At 59.8% G+C, this 23202-nt stretch overlaps 9 protein-coding genes across 9 annotated transcripts; 2 read left to right on the top strand and 7 right to left on the bottom strand.

Annotated features, from left to right (window-relative positions):
- Positions 1 to 844: 844 nt before the first annotated feature.
- JDV02_006099 (uncharacterized protein) lies at positions 845 to 3546 on the bottom strand. The gene is made up of 6 exons (XM_047987453.1): positions 3178 to 3546; positions 3028 to 3097; positions 2882 to 2962; positions 2461 to 2811; positions 1969 to 2394; positions 845 to 1902 (listed from the first exon to the last, which is right to left on the bottom strand). The coding sequence occupies exons 1-6, from the start codon at positions 3189 to 3191 to the stop codon at positions 1237 to 1239; spliced, it is 1608 nt and encodes a 535-aa protein (XP_047843438.1). The 5' UTR covers positions 3192 to 3546; the 3' UTR covers positions 845 to 1236.
- Positions 3547 to 4250: 704 nt separating this feature from the next.
- On the bottom strand, positions 4251 to 4700 carry JDV02_006098 (uncharacterized protein; the record flags this gene model as incomplete). Its single annotated transcript, XM_047987452.1, has 1 exon — positions 4251 to 4700. The coding sequence occupies one exon, from the start codon at positions 4698 to 4700 to the stop codon at positions 4251 to 4253; it is 450 nt and encodes a 149-aa protein (XP_047843437.1).
- Positions 4701 to 7430: 2730 nt separating this feature from the next.
- JDV02_006097 (uncharacterized protein) lies at positions 7431 to 7896 on the bottom strand (the record flags this gene model as incomplete). The annotated part of the gene is made up of 2 exons (XM_047987451.1): positions 7431 to 7703; positions 7786 to 7896. The coding sequence occupies 2 exons, from the start codon at positions 7894 to 7896 to the stop codon at positions 7431 to 7433; spliced, it is 384 nt and encodes a 127-aa protein (XP_047843436.1).
- A 1426-nt stretch (positions 7897 to 9322) lies between these two features.
- Positions 9323 to 11677, top strand: JDV02_006096 (uncharacterized protein). The gene is made up of 4 exons (XM_047987450.1): positions 9323 to 9981; positions 10077 to 10144; positions 10203 to 10834; positions 10892 to 11677. Exons 1-4 carry the CDS (start codon positions 9845 to 9847, stop codon positions 11264 to 11266), a joined length of 1212 nt encoding a protein of 403 aa, XP_047843435.1. The 5' UTR covers positions 9323 to 9844; the 3' UTR covers positions 11267 to 11677.
- Positions 11678 to 11820: 143 nt separating this feature from the next.
- RPL27B (60S ribosomal protein L27B) lies at positions 11821 to 13223 on the bottom strand. Its single transcript, XM_047987449.1, has 3 exons — positions 13096 to 13223; positions 12385 to 12721; positions 11821 to 12235 (listed from the first exon to the last, which is right to left on the bottom strand). Exons 1-3 carry the CDS (start codon positions 13156 to 13158, stop codon positions 12228 to 12230), a joined length of 408 nt encoding a protein of 135 aa, XP_047843434.1. The 5' UTR covers positions 13159 to 13223; the 3' UTR covers positions 11821 to 12227.
- Positions 13224 to 13798: 575 nt separating this feature from the next.
- Positions 13799 to 15497, bottom strand: JDV02_006094 (uncharacterized protein). Its single transcript, XM_047987448.1, has one exon. It carries the CDS (start codon positions 14757 to 14759, stop codon positions 13962 to 13964), a length of 798 nt encoding a protein of 265 aa, XP_047843433.1. The 5' UTR covers positions 14760 to 15497; the 3' UTR covers positions 13799 to 13961.
- Positions 15498 to 16229: 732 nt separating this feature from the next.
- JDV02_006093 (4-hydroxyphenylpyruvate dioxygenase) lies at positions 16230 to 18185 on the top strand. The gene has a single exon (XM_047987447.1). The coding sequence runs from the start codon at positions 16776 to 16778 to the stop codon at positions 18060 to 18062; it is 1287 nt and encodes a 428-aa protein (XP_047843432.1). The 5' UTR covers positions 16230 to 16775; the 3' UTR covers positions 18063 to 18185.
- A 316-nt stretch (positions 18186 to 18501) lies between these two features.
- On the bottom strand, positions 18502 to 20596 carry JDV02_006092 (uncharacterized protein). Its single transcript, XM_047987446.1, has 2 exons — positions 19863 to 20596; positions 18502 to 19783 (listed from the first exon to the last, which is right to left on the bottom strand). Exons 1-2 carry the CDS (start codon positions 20462 to 20464, stop codon positions 18946 to 18948), a joined length of 1440 nt encoding a protein of 479 aa, XP_047843431.1. The 5' UTR covers positions 20465 to 20596; the 3' UTR covers positions 18502 to 18945.
- A 211-nt stretch (positions 20597 to 20807) lies between these two features.
- JDV02_006091 (uncharacterized protein) lies at positions 20808 to 23097 on the bottom strand. The gene is made up of 5 exons (XM_047987445.1): positions 22498 to 23097; positions 22391 to 22426; positions 22111 to 22295; positions 21943 to 22036; positions 20808 to 21874 (listed from the first exon to the last, which is right to left on the bottom strand). The coding sequence occupies exons 1-5, from the start codon at positions 22525 to 22527 to the stop codon at positions 21329 to 21331; spliced, it is 891 nt and encodes a 296-aa protein (XP_047843430.1). The 5' UTR covers positions 22528 to 23097; the 3' UTR covers positions 20808 to 21328.
- Positions 23098 to 23202: the final 105 nt, after the last annotated feature.

Below are 23202 nucleotides of genomic sequence, written 5' to 3'. Positions count from 1 at the left end.
TAAGGGAACAAGGTGAAATATATTGCCGTGCGGAGGAGGAAACGTCGGCGACCCAAATGGGGCCTGCCGCCCCGCGACGAGAGCGCCCCAGCACGCCCAAACTCGCCGCACCGCCTAGCGACATGTCCCATGGAAGGGGCCAGGATGGCTTGCGGTTTTCGTCTGCGTGGGTTTTCCACGCTCCACACACCAACCAGGCCTGATCCGTCGTCGTCGCCGCCGCCGCCGCCGCTGTGGAACCGTGGAACCCGCTTCCACGACTCGTTCATTGTGCGGAAAAATTGCTCTGCTGTAATACAGAGTAACAAATAACACCGACGCCGACGAGCCCTGCTGGTAAGTTGCCATCTCCTGGTGCAAGTTGAGCCTTTCTCCCGCGGCTGGGGGGGCCATTGAAGGGAAACAAACAGACACGCTTTTACACACGCCAAAAAGGTCGGGTTTGTCACTACTACTGCTAACACCACCATCACCACCACCACCCCCCGCCGCGATCGGATCAGGGCAGGCACAAAGAGGAGGAAGGGTGCCCAAAAATGCATGTAGGTCCGTAGGCACATGGATGATGTCAGTGGCAGCTGCGCCCTTGCGTCGGACTCGGCCGAGACAGGCGTCTAGAAGCATGCTGCATGACCAGCCGGTACGACGTCAAAAGCAAAAAAGAAAAAAAAAGTGACGAGATGCTGCATTCCTCGGATAGGGTGGCATGTGGCGCCGGTGGCAGCCCGATTCGATGCATTCCGCTGCCCGCTTTCGGCAGACGAGGGCCCTGGCGGCGCGGCCACACTGCGCGGGGCGGACAGCTCACCATGAGCGCATGCTACGTGCGAAGTTCAGAGTACATAAAAAGTCAATGCGACATCATCGGCCATATATAGTCCAGAACATGGAGACACGTACGAAGTATGCATACATGAAAAGAGGCCCAGCTCTATTCTCTATCGCGAACCTCTCTTCTCCCCGCTGGTATTGGGAGACAAGAATAATTCTATACTGCAACCTGTCGCCGCGCGAGTCGCGAGCGAGCACGCCGTCTTTGTCGACAATGAATTTTAACCCTTGCCTGCCTGCCTGCCTGCCTGCCTCTTGACCCGTGCCGTGTGCCAGGCGGTACAACACGGCCTTTGCCCAGGCCATCCCATCCCGTCATGCTCGTGCGTCAGATAACTGTCCAACCGTAGATTGCTGGCTCCCTTTAAATTCGTTGCGCTCATGGCCCCTAGACCGGACCGGCGCTTACTTGACCTGCTTGGAGGACTTGCGGCTGTGGCCACCGTTGGCCGTGGCCTTGGACGACGCCCGCTCCCGCGAAGGCAGGGCGGCGCTGCCGTTGGCCTTGGAGGCGCCGAAGCTCTGCGTCAGCCGCCTCTCCGTGTTTTGTCGGGAGTTGACAAAGTCGGGGTAGTTGAGCGTCAGCTCGACGGCACCGCTGTGCACGTGGTCGACGGCCTCGACGCCTAGCATGAAGGAGTGGTCCTGGTTGCCGACCTCGTAGCGCCAGCTGCCAAAGCGGCCACGGGACAGGATGTCCATATCCTGCAGCTTGGGCAGGAGCTCCTTGAGAACGCCCTCGCGCTCCAGCGATGGCGTGGGGTAGCCGTGGTCGAAGCGGCGGTGGTAGGTGGACACAATCTCATCCTCGGGCTTGATCATCTCCGTGTTGATCAGACCCTGAATGCAGTCCTTGAGCAGGTTCTCCTCATCGACGGGCTTCATCGACGACTGCGAGACCTCCAGCATGATGGACCAGTAAGGGCCCTCCTTGGCCTCAGACGAGCCCTTGGAGCCGTCGGCGCGGTACAGCGTCGGCAGCTTGGCGCTGGCCTCGGGCTGGTTGTAGGGGGAGTAGTTGGAAAAGATGGTGGCGCGATAGAAGGGGCAGTTGTCCTCGGGGAAGTACAGCTGTCTCAGACGTTAGCTTCTGTGTTTGGTCCACGGTCCGTCTCGTGGGCAGCATCGTCAACTCACCCAGCACTTGTCGCCAATGCGCTCGGGGCGCTCGCCACGAATACCAACGCCGATGACGTGTGTCGTCGAGTAGAAGAGGCCCTTGGAGAGCTTAACGAGCTCCTGGTTGCCCATCTTCTCCACGAGGTGGTCGACAGCCATGGTGTTGATGAGCTTGCCGTAGCCAATGGTGGAGCCATCGGCGAAGTGGACAATCTTGTTCTCGGCATCGACCTTGGTGACCTCGCCCTGCTTGCCGAAACGCTTCTTCTCCTTGGGCAGCGTGTCGGCGACGGCGATCCAGATACCGCCGGTGCCGTCGCGGGCAGGGAACCGGAAAGTGGCGTTGGGGCCCCAGTTGCCAGCAACCTTGTTCAGGATGACGTTCTTGGTGACCGTCTTGATATCGGGAGCGGCGACACGCTCACCGAGCCACTGGCATTGCATCTGTGACGATGTGAGCACGATGGAAGCCACAGCAACACTAGAATAGCGGGAAATTGCCCAACGTACCTTGGTGGTGGGGACGGCCCAGACCTTGTAGTTGTAGGGGCGCATGAAGATGTCGGCGACGCCCTGACCCGTCATTCGCAGAATCCACTCGTCGAAGTTCTTGGGCTTGGTGTTGGCGACACGGCATTCCAGCGCCGAGTCGATGAGGCCGTCAATGCACTTGACTTGGTCCTCCTTGGGCAGCATAGAGATGTTGTTCTGGAAAGGATAGGGGACCCAGAGGCCCTTGTAGCGGACGTAGGAAATGCGCTGGTGGGTGAACCAGTCGTCATCCTGGGGGAGCGCCTCGTCGAGGCAGTCGTCGAAGTACTTGTAGTGAGAGAAAATGACGTGGCCGCCGACGTCGTAGAGCTACAGCGCGACATTGTCAGCGATGGGTGTGTCGTTGGCGACATGGGGGAGCGACGAGGCAGCAACTTACGAAACCCTCAGGCGTGACATCGGTGCTGGCAAGACCGCCAGCCTTGTCGGAAGAGTCGACAATCAACCACGACGGGCCGTCCTGTCAGGCAATCGTTAGCGACAGGGTCACGAGGCGAGGCGGGACCGAATCGAGGTTCAGCGCACAATGTGGTTCAGGCGCTTGGCGGCACCGAGACCCGTAGGTCCCATGCCAATGACGAGGACATCAACGTTACTGGAGGATCAAAGCGTCAGTCGGTGCACTTGGTCATGGCGTTCCCGCTGAAGGAGAGAGAGGGCGCGCGTGCTGCTCACATGTCGGCGCCCATGGTGGCGGGGGTGGTGGGAATGTCGGTGTGAGGATTTGGGGGTGGTAGTAGGTTGAGGGGAAGAGGACGAGGAGCCTCGACGTCGTCGTGGGCGTGCGTGGAAGCAAGATGCAAGATGCGCGCGCGCGTTACAGACGACGGCGAGCGAGCGAGCGAGCGAGCGGGAGTAGAGTAGAGAGAAGAGAGGCGAAGCAATTGCCAAGTTTGCAACTGATATGGAGGAGGGTTGGCGAAGTTGTTTCGGGTCGTATCCCTGACAGACAGACGATGGCAGGCAGGCAGGTTGGCGGCGGGCAGGGGAAAAAAAAGGAGACGCTCACCTCAGTCCACGCAACCCTTCCATCCGACCATCCATCCAATCCACCTTCATGGAGGGGCAAAAGCAGGCCCAATTGAACCAAATTTATTATGGGTCAGGCTGCCCCCGCCGCCTTCAATGGCCTGCCCTGGCCTGCCCTGGCCCGGCATGGTACCTCTATGGCATGGCGGGCAATTCGGTGGCGCCAAATCCAACCCAATCCACTGGACACGGACACCGCCAGGCCCAAGATAGGCGGCCGGCCAGCCAACGTGCCATCAGTGGATGCCACCCGCACCCGACCGACGCCAGGCCCGCGTGCAGCCAGCAGCCAGCAGCCAGCAGCCAGCCTTCCGTTCCTGCCTCCCTGCCTCCATCCTCCTCCGTCCGAAGTGCAGCGAGGGGGGCGAGAGCTCCACTGCCACCGCCAAGCCAAACTCAATCTGCCACCTCCACGGCCACCACGGCTAGCCTGAACTCGTCAATCTATTTGGGCACTACCATACGTACGAAGTACCAACAACAGTGATGCTTCACTGTTCCGTTACATGCCCCTCCCCCTGGATGTCGTCTCCGGCATCTGCGTTCCAAATTACGTGCCCTACCGGTGCATGCATGACCCCCCCCTCCCCCCTCCCTTCGCGACCGCCTTCGACGGTCCTAAAATGCCCTTGTCTGTGCATCATCCCGCCGCGAGCGGAGCGCCTGAGACACACGGGCACTGTGCCATGGGTTCTGCATGGCGAGGAAGCTTAGCATTGTTAGCGCGTGCCTGCTGGCTGTGCAGCGAGGGGCAAGGGGGGGGGGATGCCATGTCCGGGTCCGCCTCCGGGTGCTGTTGTTGGTCGGTGAACGACCGCAACATGCCGTCGCCGCGCTCCGCCGTCTCGCACGCTCTCGGCGGGCGTGCCGTTCTCCCAGACAATGACGGCCGGCCCCCCCGCCCTCGTGCCCTGCCCGCTCGCGGGGTTGATGAGGGCTTCTCCGTACTGGTCGCCGACGCCGCCGCCGCGTGCGTGCCTGGCCGTTTCACCTGCTCCCAAAGCTTGACGTCCAACCGACCCAGTGCGTGCGTGCGGGCGAGCGTACCAAGTTGATGAGTCGTGGCCGGCACGCCTGAGTTGGGTTCGGATGATGACATTCCCTCCGGCTGTCATCTCCGTCAACGACGCCACAACCACCAAGTAAGGCGACTGGGGGGTACCCAGCATCGCATCCACCGCCCCATGCCTCGCAATTTCGCCGTAAGATGAGAGATCCCGCCTGGGCGCTCCCGCTGTCGAATAAAACCCGTGCCACGAGGTTCATTACCTGCGGCCATCGTCCGCCGGGGCGCGGGGCCGCCTTTGTTGCAAAATGTCTGGTCAATAAGTCCTGATTGCAAGTGGCCGTGGCTCTTGTCGTATCTACAGTATCCGCATCGCCCCAACCGCCCGCTCGCCCGCTGTCGCCCAGCGCAGATCCCCAACGACGCATGTTGCAGTTGGCAGTGGGCACGTCCGTCTTCGCTTCCCGGATGATGTTCCTCAACAGGCAGGTTGCCAGTTGACCAGTAGGTCTTGTGCTCGCACGCAGTAGTGGAGAATCGAGACGATCAAAAGGTGTTTGCGCCCGTCGCTCTGTACTCCGCAAACGTGCCTTTCACTCGGCTCTCAGCCAGCACTGCTTCCTTGTCGGTCGCCTATCTCCTCCGTACGTCTGGCCATATGTATGGAGTAGAGTAGTAGTACGCACGCCGGAACCTCCCCTTTCGGCTGGGTGTTGTCGTACGTTGCTTGTGGCCAGCCCGCAATCACGTCGCAGATCGCAGTCGCCGCGGGCCATGCTTTGCGGTCTGCTTTTCCTGTACTCAGTAATCCTTGGTACCAACTGTACCACGTCTGTCCGCGGTAGAAGAGGCGCTTGGGGACTTGATGGGGGAGCAGTGAAGATTTTGAAGCGTCGTCACCTCGCTGGAGCCCGACGTCACTCGGGCTGGCGATCAGTTGCCGCATCTCCTCGAATCAGCCGCCAGCCTAGCCGGCCGGCGTGGCCAGTCGACAAGAGGGTGCGGCTGGTGCAACGGCTCTCATCCTGAAACAAGGGCAGATCAAGATCGACTCTCCTCGCCCGGTCGCAGAAAGATGCCACGCTGGCGGCACCGAAAGCACAGTGCGGCGATTTGGCGCCGTCCAGACAGAGTCAGGGGGCGGCGTCCCAGGGTCAAAGTGTGGGCCGCCATCATCAACCTGGAGCTGCCGCCAAAATGAATACTAGGAGAGAAAATCCGGAGTGCCCGTTGATAAGGCAAACGGAGATACGTAGATGGAAGGGGAGATGAACGGCACATTGTGAGCCGTTTCTGGGCGTCACTGTGCGCATGCAGAATTGGCCTGAATTCCTCGACACCTCGTTCCCCGCCGAGTAACACGGTGCTGCGCATTGCAACCCGGCCCTTTCACCCAATGTTGCGACCGGTTCATGGTCATGTGTCCGTGATCGATTATGCAAACGTAGGAGCAGCGTTGGTCCGTCCCTCGACAATACATACCAGCCGTCAGGTGGTGCATGTGATTGTCCAAGACAGAGCGAAACAAAAGGCCCAGATGCTGCGAGCAGTCGGTCGGTGGCCGATGGACGGGACGATCTGCTACGTACCACCTTATCCTTTCTTTTGCTCCTCCAGGGCGGGCAAGCGAGATATGGACGTGGAGCAACAAAGCTCCTGCTCTCAGAGCCCTTCGCCTCGCCCTGCATTGTGCGGTGGAGGGCCGCTCGCTCGCTCCTTGCCAGTGCGTGCATAGCGTCAGGGTGATCAGCTGCTGATCGCTGATACCCATGCTGGCCTTTGCCTTTCTCAGAGCACCTGCCAGGAAGTAGATACGTGCTTCATTTACACACTCGGACTCCGTGGTAGCCTCATGCTAGCAGCTACAGAATCCAGCGGCCAGAAACGGCAATACCTGCTACCGGCTGCTGCCGTGCTGCCAGAAGGACCGGAGAAAGAAGGATGGTGCAGCCGCACCGTGCCAAGCTTCATCTAGAGATGCCGAGCCACGCGCCACCGCCGCGAAGCTTAATGGAATGAATGCACCCGCGGGGGAATGCTTGGCAAGCAGAAACGGACGGGGTGACCCCCGGCTCGTTGATCCTTGTCTCACCGGTAGCTTCACGCCTGACTTAGACACTTCCTCAAGCAACTGCAAACGAGCCTTCTAAAATTCCGTCTGAAGCACAAAGAACGCGTGCGGCTGCCCTGGCGGGAGGGCAATTTTGAACAGCGCATACGTATGTACAAGTGGGCATGGCGATCACCGATGTATCCGTGTTCTTCGGAGGCAGGAAGCTGGACAGAGGCTCCTGTCTTATACTAAAGTAAGCCCCCGCAAGGTACTCGCCCTCGCGTCACGTGCTAACGATGATGCTGAAGCCGGCCACGTTGTTGCTAGTCATGCGGTCTTCCGAAGCTATCTCTTCCAGACAAGCTGGCGGCAGCGGAGACCATTGGGGGACCGGTCCGAGACAAGCGTAGCATAGTGTCCTGGGTGAACAAGAATCAGCCATCTATCGGTCCAGGAATACGGGGGGTAGTATAAAATTTTCCACGCGATTTGTTGAGAAAAGGATGTTCGAAGTTCTCGAGCACTGCCTTTATCACTGCATTGTGGTGAGTCAGTGACGTACGAGTGACAGCCCGAGCACGTGGGCCTGCCATGGCCAGGACTTGAATGGTAAAATGTGTGTTTAAGCAAGTATGTACTTATAGGGTGAAAGCAGCCAAGAACAAAACCGGTCTTCTCACAGTCGTCCCCAGGTTATTGGTCGGTTCTCCCAGCCCATGGACACTCACGTACCTTTTGACCCTTTCCAGACTAACCTTGACCTTCTCGCCGACGACGACGTAGAGAGTGATTGAGCTTGGGGAATTGATCACGCCCCAGAGATCGTAATCTTCCCAGACATCACCCCTGCGGCGAGTGAAATATGTTGAGCATCTCTCCGGTCGAGGGCTCGGCCATGTTAAGCACGAGGATTGACGGGATGGGATCGGCGAGATCCGCCAGTAAGACCACATCACGGATAGAGCCTCCTGCCATTTCGGCAACAGACAACCACTGTTGGCGCCACAGTCCCTCGCCTGCGGCCTTGGACGCTCTGTGAATAGGATATACCGGGTCGACAGAGGGGACATGCTCGACTAAAGAGTAAGAGAGGGGCCTCAAAGCCGTGAAGTACTTGGGAATAACGTCAGTGCCTACCCCTGTTGCTTCAAGTATTGGTCTCGCAAAGCATCACGAACGGAGACAGGGCGCTTACCGAGTCAGTTCTCACCTGCGGCGAGCCCACTGCGCCCACCGTCGGAACGGCGAGGGCAGGCGCAGCAAGCCAGCAGCAGACGGGGACGAGGACAAATGGCAGCATTACCATGTTGTTACAGGAAAACGCGGTGTAAGTGCGCGCAAGGAAACGGGTTTTATACACCGTCGTGCCATGATGGGATATTCACCCGTATCGACGATGTGCTTGTTTGCCGGCGCCTATATATACGTGTCGCCCGGATTGTAGCGAAGGCGCTCGAGAGACATGCCGAGCGTTCGACTGGAACTCTCAAGAGCCTAATCATCCTTGACATCCACTGCAACATGGAGTCTTGTTACAAGATTCATCCTGCGGATGTCGCTCCGGCCACGATCCGTCAGGACTGTGCGCTTACAGGGCGGCGCATTGACCGACCCCACGTAAGTCTCGTCGCCAGGCGGACTTGAATATACGGAGCCCTGAGAACTTACTCAGTTACGACAGTGCGATATGCAGGGACTCCTCTCCCCAGTGCAGCTTGTAGAACAAAACGTCGTTGCCAGACCGGACACCACCAAGAAGAGCACGTTGCGGGCATTTGCGGTGGCGGAAAAAGAATGTCATCGACACCGTAACATGCAGCAGAAAATAGAACAGGGCACCACAAAAAAAATCAGGCACAGCACAACAGGCTCTAGCGTGGCCACTGTGGGTTCGGGACGGGATACTAGATCGAGTCAGACAGGCATCCAGTCAGTTGCCGTTGAGCTTGTTAAGTGAGTGTGATGCTGCAGCCAAGAGACTTTGCAGAGATGTATGTGCCGTAGCAGTGGCCGAATCCAGTCGCGAACACGGGGAGGGGACGATTGAGGTGGACGCCAGAACGAAATTCTCCCTCGTTGGCGGATTGCGCAACCGGCGGCTTACCGGGGTGACTTGCTGCTGTTCTCGGTAGCGAGAGAGACCATTCCAGCGGCAGCGCCCCCCTTATCACGTCCTAACGCTTGTCGATGCTGGGTGTCTCCAACGTGGGCAGATTGATTCGCTAGGGCCGTGGTTACAGTGCCTGCTTCCGTCAGCCACTGGTCCGACCTGACCCAAACGAGACAAGGCATCCGACCCTCTAGGCACTGGAAGGAAGCGGCAGCACAGTGGTAAGCGGTAGGTTAGGCTTACGATGCTTACCTTAGTAGGGGGCCGGGACCCGCTCCAGCACAGGCACCCGACCCGACCCTTGTGCCCTGCCAGCCGTGGTGGCCCCCCCCCCCCCTCTTTCCCCTGAAAGCGCCTGCGACAGAACAGGGACAGCACCGTGTCGGCACAACGTGCGAGCCCTGTGTGGACAATCCCCCCGACGATCCTCAGCACACGCGCGTCAACAATAGACCCCCCAATGTCACGGTGCTAGGGTCGCTCTTGACACTGTATACCGCAGACGCAATCGCTGCCGCTGCCAAAGTGCTAATTTACAACCCAGGGGTGGCCGCCTGCGGGAGGGGCGAATTTTTTTTTAATTGCCTCGCGCGGCCGCGCTCAGGAGCCAAGCGCCCTTCCCGCCTCTCCCTCCCTCTCCCAACACACTCCTTCTCTTGCTCTCCCCGCACCCAGCCCGTGCAGACCCAGAGGCCTGCCTAACCCACTGTTGGCTCCCACCAACCTGCGCAGCCCCGTCTGGAAACCGAGTTTCGCTTCTTCGTCCGTCCGCGATTGCAAGCCGGTTCTTCTTCTACGTACTTCGCGTAAAATCACGTCGCACAAGGCCTTGGCTGGCAGGAAACCTCTTCTTTTCCTTCTCCTCCACTTACTTCTCACGCGTCGACTTGGCCCTGTCTCTTCAGCTGCTGCCGGCCCCGCATATTGCATCTTCATTCCCAGTCCACAGGCGGCTTACCTTACCTCATCCACTCCTTTTTTCCAACCCCCAACGTGGAACCCTGTTCAAGGACTTGGCTGTCCGTCCACTCGTTTCCGTGTCCTGTACAAGATCATCCTCGCCTCGCGAACAGTCGCATCACTCCGCGATACTGCCCTCAACTGCCGGCGCTTCCCACATCGTCTCGACTGTGAAGCCAGCAACATGTCTGCCGACGAGAAGACACGCGTCTCGGGCGACGTCGTCCGCCCGGAGGCGTCGCAGGTCCTCCCGACCGTGAACCCCCAGGCCGAGAAGCCCCAGCCCGCAAAGGCCGCGCTGCACCCGATCTTCTATGTCGTGTGAGTCCCGCCGTCGCCACGATTCTTTTCGTCGCGATGCAATGCACTTCGAATTCAGCTACAGGCAGGCGGCACGGAAACTGACAATCGCGCAGCACCTGGATCGGCTTCAGCTCCTCCGTCATCCTCTTCAACAAATGGCTCCTGGACACCCTCAACTTCCGTATGTGCCCCTCGCCGCGCTCGCAGTCTGACGTGCCCCTTGCTAATGGCCGTCCTAGGCTACCCCGTTATCCTCACGACCTATCATCTCACCTTCGCGACAATCGTTACACAAGCCATGGCGCGATGGACGACCATGCTTGACGGCCGCAAGACGGTCAAGATGACGGGCCGCGTCTACCTGCGCGCCGTTGTCCCCATCGGCATCTTCTTCAGTCTGAGTCTGATTTGCGGAAACCTGACATACCTCTACCTCTCCGTCGCCTTCATTCAGATGCTCAAGGCCACCACCCCTGTCGCTGTTCTCATCTCAGGCTGGACTCTGGGCGTGTCCTCGCCCAACCTGAAGCAGTTCCTCAACGTCTCCGCCATTGTTGTTGGTGTCATCATCGCGTCCTTTGGCGAGATTCACTTCGTCCCAATTGGCGTGCTGTTCCAGATTGGCGGCATCATCTTTGAGGCCCTGCGTCTCACCATGGTTCAGCGCCTTCTGAGCTCTGCCGACTTCAAGATGGACCCTCTCGTCTCGCTCTACTACTTCGCGCCCATCTGCGCCGTCATGAACGGAGTTGTTGCCCTTATCTGGGAGTTCCCCAAGGTCTCCATGGCCGAGGTTTACCACGTTGGCCTCTTCACCTTTTTCTTGAACGGCCTCTGCGCATTCATGCTTAATGTCTCGGTGGTCTTCCTGGTACGCCATACCCGACCCTCTACAGGTCCCATGATCGTGTGCTGACAGATTCTACAGATCGGCAAGACCTCTGCCGTCGTTCTCACCCTTTGCGGTGTCCTCAAGGACATCATGCTTGTCGTCGCCTCTATGATGATCTGGGGCACGCAGGTCACCCCTCTGCAGTTCTTCGGTTACTCCATCGCCCTGGGCGGCATGGTTTACTACAAGCTCGGCTACGACCAGCTCAAGGGCTACATCGGTGAGGCAGGCCGCCAGTGGGCCGAGTTCGGTGCCCGCAAGCCCGTTCTCCGCAAGCTCGCCGTCATCGTCCTGTCCGTCTTCGTTCTCTTTACACTATTCGGCGCTCTGGCCCCCACGTACGCGCCGGCTTACGACCCCACCAAGTTGACCAACGAGGTCACAAACCGCTTCAAGACGGGTGCCCAATAAAGGGTATTGGTGTTGACGCACCGTGCCTGTCGCTGAAACGGCAAGCAGGGCATGGGGCAGTTCGCACAGCCTTGTCGAGGTTGTCGGGCAATCTACCCAGGAAAATTTTCGTCGTTTTTTCTTTACTCTTTGCCTTGGCGCCGCGTCTGTCCTCCGCTGGCACATGAGTCACGCAAACATGGCCGAGACTTTTCTAATTGGAGAGTGACTATGCTTGGCTGCGTGGGAAGTGTGATTTGGGTTGTATTCTTTTATAGAGCTTTGCGCAGTGCGCGATGGCGAGGCGGGACGAAACGGCATCACGAACGGTCTAATCTGATGTACTCTAGAAGGCGTTGAAATCAATTCATAGAAACGTACGAGCCTATAGTTAGCGAGGCTCGCTACCTAGGTCAAGCAAAAGAAAAAAAACAGATTCAGCTATCATGTGCTTCATGGTCGTGGAAAGGTGTGCCTCGATAACGTCTGGTAGCCCCGCCTCCATACCATGGCTTTCAATCGAAATAGTCCTACCCCTTACGGCAAGGGGCGGCTACGGGGGTTGCACGCGCGAGGTCAACTTTAACAGCGCTGCTGCTGCCCTTGCCTTGATCTTTCTTTGTTCATGCTCAAATCATGCAACAACAAGGTCTATTTGCCATTACTGTCGACGTACAGCCTACCGGCCTATATTCTGATATGACTTGTATCAAAGTGGCTCAGGTTGCATGATCGAGCCCAGCCAAAATGCTGACCGGCAAGGTCCATGGTCATGTTGTCACAAATCACATGAGCCAAGTCTTTTCTATCCCTTTTTCTGCTTGGCTTCGTCATCACATGGAGAGCGTCAAGGTGTAGTAGTATATGTGAAGGGTTCTTTTGATGACTTCATATTGAGCCCATAAACCGGGGTTCCTCAAGTGCCATTCGATGCTCTTTACATCCCGCCAACTCCCTAACCGTGATGGAGAAAACGATCCTTTTAAAATTCTGGAACGGATTTTTGTTAGCACAGGGCTGTTTGAGACGAGTTGGGCGGTGTTGCTATTGGGCGTAGCGGGGAAGCTGCGAAGAGCCAACTTTCCCACGACCTCTTCACCAAGTCAGGGGCAGAGAATGAGATAGTGAGGACGACGTACTCAGGGGGGTGAAGAACCAACGGTTCTTGCCGCTCGTGTAGCGCTCCTCCAGCACCTTCTTGACCGTCTTCTTCGCGTCCTCCCGCTGGCTGACCTCCTTGAAGGTGTCGCCGGAGATGGTGCCCTTGAGGCCCTCGAGCTCGAGCGTGTACCGGGTGGGCATCAGGTGGTTGTAGTTGATGACCTTGATGAAGGGCTTGATCTTGGACCGCTTCTCCTGGCGCGTCTTGGACATGCGGCGGGTGATCTTGGAGGGGTAGCGCTCAATGCCGGCGACGACGGCGTGGCCGAAGGGGTGAGGCTTGTTGCCGTTGTCGACGGGCTGGATGATGACGACCTGTTTTGACACACCTCCGTCAGCATTCCATACAAAGGAAAAATTCAAACTCGTTTTCGTTTTCGTAGCAAAGAGTCGCTCGCCACGAGAGAGACCGAGTCCGACATTGGGACAATGTGCCAAACTGCCGCTCCCCGATGCGAAGCCCAGCTCGCAGCTCGCCCAGCCATCCGTGTCTTCCCACGTTCTCCGATCGCATCGGTCGTGTCGTGGGTTTGTCTCCCTCTCAACGCAATTCCCAATGCGACCGGGCGTGCGAGCTGGCTGGCTGGCTGGCTGTCGGCTGGACGGGCAGAGGGCGGGCGCTCTTCTTCTGGTCGTTCGTGGCCGCGCGCGAGAGCGGAAAAGGAGAAGTGGAAGCACAATGGTCGTACCTTCTTGCCGGCATATCGGCCGCGGGTGATGATGGCGACTCGGCCGACCTTGAGGAACTTCATCTTGTCCTGCCTGTGGATGGTCGGAGGGTATGTGGTTAGTTGGAGGATTTCGGCGTCGTAGAACCGTGATCCGGAAATTTGGTGCAAAATTTGGGGTTTGTGGGCTGGCGGATGGGGGCAAGCGAGTGGCAGGTGAAAAGTCACATGATCTATGAACTCGCTCTGTTCTGTGGTGGGCGGTGTGTGTGTGGGGGTCCCACTCTGACTGGCCAAGAAAGGACCCGCACTTTTGATGGGCATGAGCTCCCGCTTCTCCAGGACGAGGAGCTCCGAGTCTTGTCAGGCAGGCACGCACCCAGACAGCCAAGTCAGTCACCACTGAGCCAAAGACGCAACGCGAACGCAGCCATTGCACGATCCGCACGCGCAACGAGACGCATCCGCCCCGCCAAGATGCCCGCACCGACGTACATCATATCGAAGGTCGCGGATCCCATATTCGCCGTCGTGATTGGCGTCTCCGCCGCCGTGACCCGCATCAACCGCGAGGAGAAGAGCAAGGGCAGGACCACCGACCAGACGATAGAGGCCGGACTTCGGTAGGCAAAAATGAAAATGCCCCAATACCGTGACGCGGTGTCAGACGAGAATGGCTGACATCGCATGGATCCCAAGACGCATAGGTTTTTCGAAGAAATCGAGTTAAATCAGCTTTCAGCCCTGAGAACGCCCTGCGCCGGTGTATAGTCTATCTACCAGCAGGAAAATGCGAATGTAGGCAGCCTGGTTATGCCTCTGGTTGTACATGCACCCATGATATCACCTCCACCCATCGCCCCGTACGACGCCGCCAGAGCTACGAATCAATAGTCAAACGACGGTCCGTACTCCTTCTTCATGGCCTCGCGAACAATCTGGCCGCACAGCTTCGCCGTGGGGTTGACGCTCACGGCAAGGCTCTTGGCGATCTGGTTCCCGTACCGGCCGCCGTACGCCAAGTCTCTGGCAGCAGCCTCCTCGAAGTCGAGCTTAGCCCAGAGGCACTCGGGGCGGCTCTGGTCGACGTCAAGCAGGCGGTCCGACAGCAGCTTGGAGGTCCGCAGATAGACTGCGGCGCGCTGCGTGTGTGCCATGGAGAGCGTCCGCGCCGCCTGGGGCGAGACAGGCGTCTGCAGCGTGGCGGGAGAGAGCAGGGCAACGGAGCGGTCCATATCTTGAAGCGCTGTCAAGGCCGCTTGTCTCTTCTCCGAGGGCTCCGGCTCGTGGATCAAGGGCATGGGCATGCCGGTTGTGAACTGGAGGAGCATAGCATCGCCGTAGAGGCGGCGGATTGCCTGGGCGCGGTTGTTCCTTGCGCTGGCATAGTCGGGGTGGTCGGCGATGAGGCCGTCTAGATCGGAAATGCACCTCTTGTACCCACTGATGGCCGTATCCTGGGCGTCCTCGGCGTGAGACTGGGCAAGTTCCTTTTCGACTTGTTGAATGGTCTGGATGATGGCGCGCTCCCTCTGGACGACGCGGTCATAGACGTCGGAGTTGGTGAGATGCGGGTCGCGGGGCAAGGAGGGGTCGGTGACGATGCCGGCGGCGGGGTTCGCCTCGGGGTCCTTGATCTTTTCGAGGACGTTGATGTCCCGCGTGGTCAGTCTAGAGACGTCCATGGCTGTATGAGCTTCTACGGGCGCAGGTCTGGCACGACAGATGGCGGGCGACACGGGCTGTGGGCGGGATGTCTTTTCGGCGGGTCGGTCGGGCGTCGAGACAGCTAGCTGTCCGTCGTCAGGCGGCAGGTCCAACGTGCAGCAGTTCAGCCCGGTACGAAGTTGTCAGGGATGTGCGGTGGACGGACGCGGATTGATAACAGCGGGCGCGCGACAGCGGTCAGTGCGGGCGGTCGATGCGGTCGCAGGTGGCGATGGCGACTACGACGGCAGCTTATCGGGTACGGCAATGTACCGAACAAACGGACACGGAACACGTCAGATCTGGCAGAAGCCGAAGCTGGGTGTCGGGATAGACGGATGTCGTGCGGTTTGACGATGGGCCAACGGAGCACAGCAGATCGGAGCAGGGCAGGGCAGGGCAAGGCAAGGCAGAGAGCACAACGCACAAGCAGCCATCATGGATGCCATGCCCCCCCGGCGGCACAGCGAAGGCCGAGTCATGCCGCCCGAGCGCTGACATGGCCGACAGCTGCGACTGCTACGACGGACCTGACTTTGGCACAGCCCGCTGTCACTGCATGTCTGGCCGGGGCTGGGCTGTCGGGCGGGCCGGCGTTGTGCTCGCTCGGCGGCAGCTAGCCAACAAAGCGAAAAGCAAGCATGACCTTAACTACTAGCAGGTTGCCTTTGGTTGTGGAGGCGGAGGACAGCGGCGGGTGGGCGGTCGGGCGACGGGCGGCGGCGGCGGCGGCATCGAATCGAATGAATGGTTCTGTACGCGGCGAGATGGAGAGAGGGAGAGAGAGCGGGAAGGGGGGGGGGGCGTCTCCTCCCCACCCCCGGCCATTTGCGGCTGTTCTCGGTTGGCGCCGCCGAGACGGCTGCATTCCGCACGGCGGCTCGTCCGTCAGTCGCGGCCCCTCTTTAGACTTTTTGGACGTCGGCGCACGCGGACGGCTGCACAAGCAACGGCGCGGCATGTTCAGCTCGGCGGCTGATGACGAGCAACGGGCCAAAACCCTGCCACGGTACGGTGCCGTGCTATTACTTACTGCCTCGTCCTTATGCCGCGCGCGCCCACCGCCGGGGGGGTCGGTCTCCTCTCCTCCCTGGCTCGGGCCACTCAGCACGACGGCGTTGGCAAAAAGTCAACGATGCTATGCTATCCATGTTAGCCCGAGACGAGTTGAGACAGGGTCTAAGCCTTGCCAGTTGCGACCATCCATCTCGCCCGTGCGCGCCGCCCGCCCGCCCTTGGGGGCCTGCCCTGCCATGCCATGCCTTGACGTGTGCGTGCGAGCACTGTTTTGTTGTCTCCGTATCCGTATGTCTCTCGGGCCGTGAGATGCCACGGCGTCGGCGCGGGGCATTTCCGGGGGGGTTGGTCGCACGGCCTTGTGCGCTCCTTTGCCTCGCCTCGCCTCGCCTCGCCTTGCCTCGCCCCTAGTAGGTAGTGTTCCCCCCCGGTGCCCCCGTTGTGTCGTGTCTTCGGCCTTGTGCCCTGGCGGGTGAGCCGGAAGGGACGAGCAGCTCGAGTTGCTCATAAGCCAACATGCCCCCCAAGGGGCGGTATGAAAGGGGGGTGAGGGGAATTAGAAATCGTGCCTGTTCTCGCGTGGTGCTTCCGTGCCGAGACCTCTCTCATCGTCATCATCATCCTCCTCCTCCTCCCTCCCTCCCCATCACCCATCCATCCATACACCATTCATATCATCCCTTGATTACATGCCATCTCCTCATCCGCATATACATATAAGACAACACGAGTCCTTGCCGAACACACGGACAGCAAGCTGTAAAACACCACCACCTGCACGGTCGCCACCAGCCCAGCTCGACAGTCTGTCTGTGTCTTCCTCGGCCTTGGGCGTAAACACCACACGCCCTCTCTGAGATAGTTTCTCTCTCCCCCGGTCGTCAGCACAGCGGCCTCTCACTCTCTCTCTCACACACACACTCTCTCTCCCTCTTTCTATACTCCTTCTACACACCCCCTTTCCCAAGCCCGCCACCATGGCTCCTTCGGCAGTGTCCCCGGAGCAGCGGGCCGTCGATGCCGTCGTCCCTCAGCAGCAGGCCACCAACGGCGACTACTCCATCCAGCAGCACGGGCTTCCCGAGGGCAACTTCACGGGCTACGACCACGTAACGTGGTGGGTGGGCAACGCCAAGCAGGCGGCGGCCTACTACACGCAGCTCTTCGGGTTCGAGGCGGTGGCGTACCGCGGGCTCGAGACGGGCAGCCGGTACTTTGCGTCGTACGTCGTGGCCAACAACGACGTGCGCTTCGTCTTCACGTCGCCGCTGCGGTCGGCCGAGCACCTGCCCGCCGACGAGCCCATCTCGCCCGCCGACAGGAAGCTGCTCGTGGCCATGCACGCGCACCTGGAGCGGCACGGCGACGCCGTCAAGGACGTGGCCTTTGAGGTGGACAACGTCGAGGGCGTGTACCGCCGGGCCGTCGAGGGCGGCGCGCTCGCCATCCAGGACCCCCAGACGCTGACGGCGGCGGCCGGCTCGGACGAGTACGGCGCGGGCTCCGTCGTCACCGCCGTCATCAACACCTACGGCGACACCACGCACACCCTCATCAGCCGCGGCGACTACCGGGGGCCCTTCCTCCCCGGGTTCCGCGCGGCCAAGAAGCCCACGGGCTCCGTCACCCAGCCCGCCGTGCGCCTGGCGCGCATCGACCACTGCGTCGGCAACCAGGACTGGAACGAGATGGACTCTGCGTGCGCCTTTTACGAGCGCGCGCTGTCCTTCCACCGCTTCTGGTCCGTCGACGACTCCCAGATCTGCACCGAGTTCTCCGCCCTGAGCTCCATCGTCATGGCCTCGCCCAACAACCTCGTCAAGATGCCCATCAACGAGCCCGCCGCCGGCAAGAAGAAGTCCCAGATCGAGGAGTACGTCGTCTTCAACTCGGGCCCCGGCGTCCAGCACATCGCCCTCCTCACCGCCGACATCATCGCCGCCGTCTCCGCCCTCCGCGCCCGCGGCGTCGAGTTCATCAACGTGCCCCAGACCTACTACGACACCATGCGCCAGCGCCTCAAGACGGAGAAGCGCAACTGGGAGCTCAAGGAGGACCTCGACACCATCCAGCGCCTCAACATCCTCATCGACTACGACGAGGGCGGCTACCTCCTCCAGCTCTTCACCAAGCCCCTCATGGACCGCCCCACCGTCTTCATCGAGATCATCCAGCGCAACGAGTTCGAGGGCTTCGGCGCCGGCAACTTTAGGAGCCTGTTTGAGGCCATTGAGCGCGAGCAGGCCGAGAGAGGAAACCTGTAGAGCCCCCCTTCCCTCTACTTTCCTTCAAAACCCAACCCACAACAACACCGATAAACCCAACAACAACAACACACACACACACACATACACACACATGCCGCGACACCACACCACCCCACAAGCAAACGACGGCTCAGGAGCAAGCAAGTAGTATGCGCGTGGCAGGACCCCATGTATAATGCTGTAGCTGAGAAGGAAGAGAAGAAAGAGATGTGGGTGGGCCGAGCGGACACACGAGTAGGTCCCACGGAGATACACAAGAAAGAAGAGAAAGACAAGAGAGAGAAGACATGGGACTTACAGGACACACACGAGCGCGCGCGAGTGTGTGTCGGCGGAGACGCGCGGGGGAAAAGCCAGGAGGACGTTTCGGTCGGTCTCCTTTGTCTATAACCACAACAACCCTTTACAACGGCTGCTCATAGCCTTGGAACGAGCCCCATGACAGAATCCATGTTTATCGTCGTCTAACGGAGTTTTCTCCCTCTCTATAAACTTGATGATGAATGGGTTTTCCAAATATTGTCGTCTCCGCCTGCTCGCGTGAAATAAAGTGCTCCCGGCTCTCGCAACGGTACCTCGTCGTTGCATCGGCCACCAGCTCATGAAAAATTTTCAACGATCCCCTCAGTATACGCCGCCGTGATAAAAGAATTCGTTTTCCACTGCAACACATCAGCACAGCCCAATTCGCGCGGCCGTGGCAGTGACCCCCGTTCATCGTTCGCCTCCCATCCATCCCCCGACGGGATTTTTGCCGTTCGCTTCGCCATAATTGACGTACTGCCCGCTGCCCCATGCAAAAAGGAAAAAAATGTATACAAAGCCCGAAGGTCGCAGGCCGAATCCAGTGCGCCGCAGAGGGCTCTGCCTCCGTCTCATCTCATGAATCCACCTCCATGGCGCCGTTGGCGCGTCCGTTCACCCCGGCGGCCGCCTCGTGATCCCGCTGCACGTTGCTTTGACACCCGGGGCAGTTGTGTATGACTTCGTGCGCAAAGACATCGCAGTCGATGCAAAAGTGGTTCCCGCACACTTCGCACGCGTAGCGGCCGCTCTCGCTGACGCCCTTGGCCGTCGTCTTGGCGACATCCTCCTTGTTCTTGCTCGCCTGTAAGTGTGTGGATGCCCCGCGAGTGGCGTCGGGGAACGGGCACTGGCACGAAAAGCACACGGTCGATCGGGTGGCGTCCGCCCAGGACACCTCCACCCAGTTGCGCAGCGGGAAGAGGTGGTGGTACGAGCGCGCGAGATGGGTTGACAGGATGAGAGTCAGGTTGCAGGCCGGGCACTCGGCCGGCAGTCTGCACACCCTCGTCGAGCACCGCGTGCAGGCGTAGCCCTCCCGGCAGGGCTTGTTGTGGCACGCGCAGTAGCTCGTGCTGCCGCCCGGGGCGAGCGTCCGCGACGGGAACCCCATCATCAGCAGGCTGGCGGTGCTCTGCTCCTGCGTCCGCGTGACCGGCGGTGTCGTGGCGGCGAGGAACAGGTCCCTGAAATGTACCTCGTCCATGGCGATGTTGTACTGCGAGTCATCGCCGGCATTGGTCCGCGAGCATAGGTCGGCGCAGATGGCCACTTGCGCCGACAGGCCGACGATGGACACGCGTATCCGGTCGGTGATGAGATTGCTGATCGTCTCGTGGATGTCGCCCGGGTCGCTCGAAAGCAAAGCGCCGTAGATGATGAGCACCTCTCGTGTGCCATGCGACGGCGCGTGACTATACATGTACCATACGAGGTCAGCATCGAGTCTCGATATGAATTCTTACCAGACGGACAAAGGGAGGCTGCACGTACAACAAGGCGCCTCGACACATCTCCAGCGCATTCTGCAAGCTCGGGTTCCCCTGGGGATCCTGCCCCTCCATCTCCTTGAGCTTCTCGAGGTGCTCCGCAGGGTTGCCCCCGAGGTCGCTTATCCTCACCGCCACGCCGTCTCGCATGCCCACGATGCCGAGCTGCGATATGGGGTTCTGCTCGAAGAACTCCCGGACAAACGCCGCGGCGTAGCTCAGCGTCAGCCGATAGCGCGTCGGCAGGAGGTCCTTTTCCGCCATGGCAAAGGACATGTCCAGCACGAGCACCACGTGTCTTATGATGCCCCGCTGCAGGGGCGTCGTGTCGCGCAGCAGGCGCTTGCGCTTCTCGGCCTCGAGGGCCGTCAGGTTGAGCACGCCGTTCTGGTCCTCCTCGGGCAGGTTCGTCTCCCACGAGCGCTTCGACTGCTCCCAGGCTCGCTGGGAGCCGCGGTCGCCCTTCCGCCGCCGCAATCGAGAGGGCTTGCTGCCCCCTCGCGAGGGGCGGCCCGTGGTCTCGACGTCATCGTCGCTGACGTTGTGCTCCACGAGGTCGTCGTCCGACATGCCGTCGGCGACGAACTCGCCATCGGAGTCTGCCATGGCGCCGACTGTGACCTGTCGCGGGGCCTGCGCTGCTGGTGGTGACTGAAGGCCAGGCTTGTGGCGGGGGGGATGCTGCGCTCCGGCACCGGTCGCGGTGGGAGACGGTGAGTTGTGGACAGTCGAGCGTTGTTGGAGGGCAAAAGAAGAGTTGCGAGGCTGCACTTGTCACTCACGCCTCAGCCTTGTGAGCGTTCCCCACCAAGTGCCACCACCGGCCCCAGACCAATGGGCGGGCCGCTGCCGCAAGATCAGCGCAACCGACGCGGCTCACCAGAGACAGACACATTCCAGACGCAGCGCCGTGACATGGCCCTTGTCTTCACCATGCGTGCCTGCCTTTGTTCGACTTCAATATGCATTATTTGCTAGATCGCGGGGTATACTACGAAGTCGTGTCTAAATGACTACCGTACAACAGGCCGGTCCACTCCAGTCGTGGCCTGTGAAAGCAAGAATTCATAAGTTTGTGCACGTCTCGACATCCCTCGACGTCTCTCCATCACGAATATTCATCAAGCCAGCCCGCCATGCTACCTACCAACCGGCCGGCGTCAACATCACCCAAGGCCGTGGCAGCTGCGGACGCCTCCCGCCCCATTTACCCAAGAACGTCTCGCCGCAGCCTGATCTACTGGTGGTAAAGGATGTCAGGCAGGCGAGCGATGCCGCCTTTTGGTGGCCTCTCCGTATGGTGGCTCTCGTCTCCATCAAAACATATATATCCGTCGTTGGGCTCCGAAGACGATGGGTCGCGGGCCATTAATAGGGCAAAACAAAACAAAAAGTAATTCGGCAAATGCTTCCTCCCCTGAAACGCCGTGGAAAGGGTCCATGAAAAAACAAGTCAGCGCGGCCCGCAGATTATGGGTATGTGCCGCCGCCCTGCATGGGCCAGTCGTCCTCGGTGATGCTGGACCAGAAGAGCCACACCGCCAGGACCGACAGAAGCGTGAAAAGCGTTTCGAACATGGCGCCGTCGATCTTGCCACTGGTTCCCTCGCAAATGTACTTGCTGACGACGTAGTTGAAGATTTGCCCCAAGGCGAACAGGACGGCAGCGGCGCCGAGGTAGATCATCGGACGCACCTCGCCGAGCACGCGAAGAACAAGAATCGTTTCGAGGACGAAGAATGCGACCAGAAAGATGAGGGGAACCAATTGGTACAAAACGTAGAGCGCGATATTTTTGTTGGGGAGTTGGTAGCTGCTGTCCCAGAAGCCGGTCCACGAAAAGCCCGTGTCGAGAGCAATGTAACCTGTGCCGATAAGCAGGGCCAGCGCAGAGCCAGTGATTAGGCCCATGGATAGAAGCGTGCCATCATCGATTAATTGATAGCCAACGATGGCATTGAGCATAAGGATCCAAGTCGTCGCAATGATCATGCCGATATGAATGGCGGAGAAGGCCTTGTGCATGAAAAGGTCAGCCATGCACTGAACCAGTGGCCCGGGCGGTCCAGCTGGGGGACACTCACAATTCGAACAGTCCTGCTGATGGGGAAGACGCCAACAGAAAAGATTTCGCATATGCTTATGATGATGTAACCGACGAGGAATAGCTGCATTTCCCTGCGTGGAGGCGTTAGTCAAGCGGACACACGGTCGCCTGAGCGGTTACGGCGCATCGCGCAGGACCAGCTTACCGTCGACCAACCGCAGCGCGCTTCTTCTCCGACTTTAGCAACAGGAATACTGAGGCAGCAATAGCCATGCCGCAGAGGACTATTGAGCCCAGGTTCCCCAAGTGACGGTCACCGCTGAGCGGGATGCCCTTCAACTGACAGCCGCCCCATGGTCCCTGCTGGTCGTGGTTCGGTGTGGAGAGAAGCTGCCAAGATTGTCAGTTTGATTCAGTCCCTCACGATGTAGCTATTTCAGCTCGGCGGAGGCCGGTCGCCCTCCCAATATGTTGCCTGCACTCACATTGCAAACCGGTAGAGTCGAGTCTCTGCAGAAGGACTGGTGAACGGACATGTTAGCGGCGCTCCTCTGGTGTGCAAGCTCTGCACCTGTGCGACGACTTGACATACATCGAATTTGCCAAATTGAGTGGACCCCATTTTGGCCGCTTATGGTGACCTCGCGGCTTCTGTGGCAACAATCGCGTCCAAGGGCGGTGGGCGCAATCGCTCAGAGAGGTAGAGGTTTGGCGCTGGCCTGCGATGCTGGCGCTGTCAATTGACGGCGACGCACACCGCACGTATGGAGACGAAGGAGCGGTGATCGTTTGACCGCAATTGTCGATGATGGACGGTCCGTGTGCCTCCTCGCCCTCTCTTTCGCCTCTGCTGACAGGCGGCGAGCGTGGGCGGCACGGCTCTGATCCGAGGATGGTGGCTCAGGGGGCGGGTGTTGCGTGGGCGCGCAGACCGTCCTGGGGCCTCGCCTCGGTTCGGGGGCGCTCACCAACTGCGACAGGTCGTCGGGGCAGCCAATTCGTCTCGTCGGAGTTTGTTTCGGCGCCGGTGATGGTCCCTGTCTGCGCGCGCGGCCGAGGAGTCGCGATACTGGGAGCGTCGGTGCAGACGAGGGAGGAGAGAGAGATTCGGGCGGCGGGTGAGCGAGGGCGGGCGGAGGCGGTCGAGGTCTCTCGCGTGGGAAATAGCGGGAGTGAGGAGGGTGAGGTGTGGTGTCTTGCATGAGAGCGAAAGCCTGTTTTTGGGGGGGTCGCCGAGATATGAACGACCCTTGGTAGGGGCCAGGCCAGGGCAGCTGGGAAAGGGGGGGGGGGGGGG

This window comes from Purpureocillium takamizusanense, chromosome 5 (assembly GCF_022605165.1).
Source record: "Purpureocillium takamizusanense chromosome 5, complete sequence".
Taxonomy (NCBI): domain Eukaryota; kingdom Fungi; phylum Ascomycota; class Sordariomycetes; order Hypocreales; family Ophiocordycipitaceae; genus Purpureocillium; species Purpureocillium takamizusanense.
Note: the sequence above shows the minus strand (reverse complement) of the source record. Positions and strands in the feature narration are given on the sequence as shown.